The sequence below is a fragment of the Nannospalax galili genome, unplaced genomic scaffold, assembly GCF_000622305.1.
Source record: "Nannospalax galili isolate Female #2095 unplaced genomic scaffold, S.galili_v1.0 scaffold601, whole genome shotgun sequence".
Classification (NCBI taxonomy): Eukaryota; Metazoa; Chordata; class Mammalia; order Rodentia; family Spalacidae; genus Nannospalax; species Nannospalax galili.
Window position 1 is genome coordinate 679,652 of NW_008345690.1, and position 4,487 is coordinate 684,138.

The 4,487-nt window shown below is 36.9% G+C and overlaps 1 protein-coding gene across 6 annotated transcripts in view; it reads left to right on the top strand.

Moving 5' to 3' along the window:
• The window catches only part of Add3 (adducin 3), a 136,975-nt gene that overhangs the window by 126,888 nt on the left and 5,600 nt on the right, over positions 1 to 4,487 (top strand). For all 6 annotated transcript variants that reach the window (XM_008841755.3, XM_029567651.1, XM_008841756.3 and 3 more), the window contains exons 11-12: positions 988 to 1,107; positions 1,547 to 1,633. In XM_008841755.3, the coding sequence (XP_008839977.1) occupies positions 988 to 1,107; positions 1,547 to 1,633 (207 nt within the window). The remainder of the gene's footprint in view (positions 1 to 987; positions 1,108 to 1,546; positions 1,634 to 4,487) is intronic.

The window sequence follows — 4,487 nt, forward strand, 5'->3', positions numbered from 1 at the left end:
GTCAGGTAGACAGCCTTCCTCTCCCACTAGAGCCTCCATACTCTGCTATCCCTGCCACTGTCCACTGTGCTGTCAGCACCCCCATCCATTCCCCCTCAAACTGTTTTTTTTAAGACAGTCTTAATATGCAGTCCTGGCTGACCTTGAACTCAGAGAGATCTCCCTGCCTCTACCTTGTGAGTACTAGGATTAAAGTCATGTGCTACCACTCCCAGCTCCACCAAATATTCTTCAAAATTAATTCATCCTGTCTCATATATATATATAATATGGGATATATATATATATATATGAGACATTGAATATGGAAATACTTAGGTATTTCATCTATAAGATTTCTTATCTGCAAGAAAAGAACATACTTAAAATCAGTTTTCTCAGAAATCATTTTGCTAACAGAGATTGATGGTCGGCCATCATTAATCTGTCCAGTATTAGCATTCTCTAAAGGTTAGATTTTTGTGACGTAAATGAGAGAAATTATATATGGTCCTCCAAGCCCTATGGATCTGCAATGTATTTACAAATTATCCCACTAAAAAATTGAAGCCTTGGCCTTTTTGTTCAGCCAAAACTAAAAAGCAAAGCCTAGAAAATTGTATCTTAAAGAGATTCCTTGAGTCTTCTTCAGTGACTTCTTGCTGTTGTCACCTGATGAAACTGAGTGCAAGAGCTATAACTTCAAATGTCATCAGACACAGTCATGCTCTACGTCTGTTTGAAATATTTTCAGCATCATGTTTCAGCTGTCAAGAAAAAGTTTAATTAGCCATGTAACTGATCATTCATGTTAACTGTAATGGTATTTGTTTCATTTTCTTAAGTGAATACCCTCTGTGAGGAGTTTTCTAACTAGTATGAATACTAAGATACTTAATAAAATATGACAGGTGATAACATGCCCCTGAAACTAAGCAGTTACTCAGTATCTAATATTTCCTTGACACTAAGCTTCATTCTAGAAATTTTTTATTCTTTATTCTTTAGTGGATGAAAGCAGAGGACTCCTCTAAAACTAGTAGTGGGACACCTATCAAAATTGAAGATCCCAACCAGTTTGTCCCTTTAAACACAAACCCGAATGAGGTGCTAGAACGGAGAAATAAGGTAAGACAAGGTCCTCTGTGTCCAGAGGAGATGTTTTTACACTGTTGCATGGTTGCCACTAGTAATTGAATCTGGTAACAAGCTTGGGTGTTTGAATACCTAAAAGTCAATGTCTGTAATTTTAGCTTTATTGGATATCTCTCCCGTTGTGCCTGGCCATCAGTGAGCAAGCTACATGGGAAAGAAATATTAAACTTATTTCTTCCTTAACTAGCCCTTGTATTAGTGAGAAGTGCAGTTCTCTCCAAGTATGACGCTAGGAGACCTGACACCAAGAGGGGTAGAGATTGATGTTAGTGTTGGGATGCTGAAAAGGGTCTTCATGAAGGTGAAAATTGAGGACACTCTCACTTGGGAATGTGAAGCAATAAACTTTTAGGAAAAGAGAAGGCAAATATGATCTTCACTATTACCTCAAAAATTTACTGTTTCAATTCAGATTCGGGAACAAAACCGATATGATTTGAAAACAGCAGGACCACAGTCTCAGTTGCTTGCTGGAATTGTTGTGGACAAGCCTCCTTCTGTAAGTCTGAAGCATCATGATATCTGTTTTTGATGTGCTGCTAAATTTCTTTGCTTTTTAAATCTTTTTTAACTAGAAGTAATGTAAGTACAAGTTTAAAAGTCAAAACAATCCACAAGATATAAAATGCTGGTCTTCATTACCAATTTCAAAGGAGATGGAGCTTTCAGTTACCTTTAAGGTTTTAAAATTTTTTGCTTTTGCTTTTGCTTCTTAATGTGTATGAGTGTTTTGCCTGCATGTATGTAAGTGCACCACATGTGCACAGTGCCCATGGAGGCCAGAGAGGGCATTAGATCCCCTGGAACAGGAGTTACAGTTATGAGCCACCCTGTGAATGTTGGGAACTGAATCTGGGTCCTCTACAAGAGCAACAAGTGCTCTTAACTAATGAACTGTTTCTCTAGCCTCCAGCTTCCATGTTTTTAAGTAGCACCTCTATTAGCTATTTATACACACCTGTAATTCCAGCAACTGTGGAGGGTGAGGTAGGAGGCTTACAAGTTTGAAAACAATCTGGACAACATAGCAAGATATCCATCGCAAAACAGCAACAGCAGAATAGCATCTTTATTCTGATTTTTCCTTATTTATCAGTTTTAGGCATCAACTCATTTCACCAAATATCAAGTCTTACTACTTTATTTCTCACTTAAAGAGAAGAAAAAACACTGCTATTTACATTGTAGGAAGCTATAAATTATGATTCCCAATTTTAAAGATTGGAAAATGTGGGGAAATAAGAACAGTGACTTTTTTTTTTAGTTTCGCCTGTTTATACAATGTTTCCTTTTGCCCCTTCCCCATCTCCCCAGGAAAGTGTGTCATATTTGGTTTCTGATTGTTTATGAAATCAGCTTTCAGGGTTTATGTTATTATGTGTTTACTGCTGAGCCAGTAGTCTCCCGTGCTTCTATTTCTTTTCTTTCTTATACAACACTCAGCCCTGAGTTAACAATTGCTTCCCTTTTGCATTAGCTTAGTATTTAGGAATATTAACCATTGTACTTCCTAGATTTTTTTTTGTTATATGTACTCACACACGCATGCACAAAAGGTCTCAGATAACTTAATGATGTACCTTAAAAAAAGAATTAACAACAGAACTGAAATTAATGAAATAGAAATTAATAGAACAATACAAAATATCAATGAAACAGAATTGGTTCTAAGAAAGGATAAACAAGATTGACAAATACTTAGGCCAAAGTAAAGAGAACAGAGATCCAAATAGTAAGATTAGAGATGAAAAAAGTAGGATATTGAAATCCAGAGAATCATTATGGAGTACTCTGAAAATACATAACCCAATAAACTGAAAAATCTAGATGACCTTGATAAATTTCTACATATTTATAGCCTACCAAAATTGGACCAAGAATTAAAAAAAAAAAAAAAGAGTAGACCAATAACAAGAAACAAGACCAAAGCAGTAATGAGCAATCTCTCCTGGGCTCCCTCAGACCTTTAAAGAAGAGCTAACTCCAGTTACTCTTCCTGCATAAACAGTAATACTTTAATACCAAAATCAGATAAAGAAACAAGGAGGAAAAGGCCTGCAGGCCAGTTTTCCTAATGAACATAGCTGCAGAAATCCTCAATAAAATATTTGCAAATCAAATTGAAGGGCACATTGAAAAGATCATACACTATGATCAAGTTGATTTCCTTCTAAGAATGCAAGGAGGTTCAATATCTGCAAATCAGTAGACATATACCATGTAACTAGATACAAGGACAAAAAGCACATGCTCATTTCTATAAGCAAAAAAAAAAAAAATCCTTTAACAGAATTCAGCATATCTTCACGATAAAAGTCCCAAAATCAGGAATAGAAGTTTCATACCTCAACACAATAAAGACTGTACAATAGACCTGTAGCCAACATTCTGTTGAATGGGGGAGACTAAAACCATCTCCTCTAAAGATCAGGAACAAGATAAGGGTGTCCCTTCTCTCTACTCTTGAGCAGTAAAGAAAAAGAAAAAAAAAAGGAATACAAGTAGGAAAAGAAGTTGAATTATCTTGAAAATATCTGTATTACTGGAAGCAATCTACAGATTGAGTACTATCCCCATCAGATACCCAGTGACTTTCTGTACAGAAAGTGGGGAGAGGGGCAGATCCAGAAATTCAAATGAAAGCATAAAAGTCTCAAAATAGGTAAAACAGACCTTTGGAAATACACAGACACACACACATACAGACAGAGATTGGGGGATGGAGAGGTGCAGGAAGGAAAGAAGAGGAAGGAGGAGAGGAAGAGAAAGAACTGAAATATTACAATACCTCACTGCAAATTATACTACAGAGCCATAGTAACAAAAACAACATGGCACTGGCACAAAAACCTATATGTAGGCCAGTAGACTATAATAGAAGACCCATAAACAAGCCCACGAAACTATATCCATATGGTTCTTGACAAGCTGCCAAATAACGTATATTGGAGAAAAGACAACCTCTAATGAATGGTGCTGGGAAATTAGATGTAGAAAACTAAAACCAGATCCCTACTCTCACCCTGTACAGAAACCAACTCAAAAATGTATCAGAAACATTAATGTAATACCTGGGAATCTGAAACTAGTGGAAAACAGAGGGAAACTGGAAGACACAGGCAATGACTTTCTGAAAAGGACTCTAGTAGGCCCAGAAATAACAAGAACTGACAAGTGGGAAATATTGAACTAAAAGGGTTCTGCACACAAAAAAGAACAACATGGGGCTGGAGAGATGGCTCAGCAGTTAAGAACACTGTTCTTGCAGAAGACCCAGATTCAAATCCCAGCACCCACATGGCAGCTAACAACTGTCTGTAACTCCAGTTCCAGGGGATCCCACAGCCTCTTCT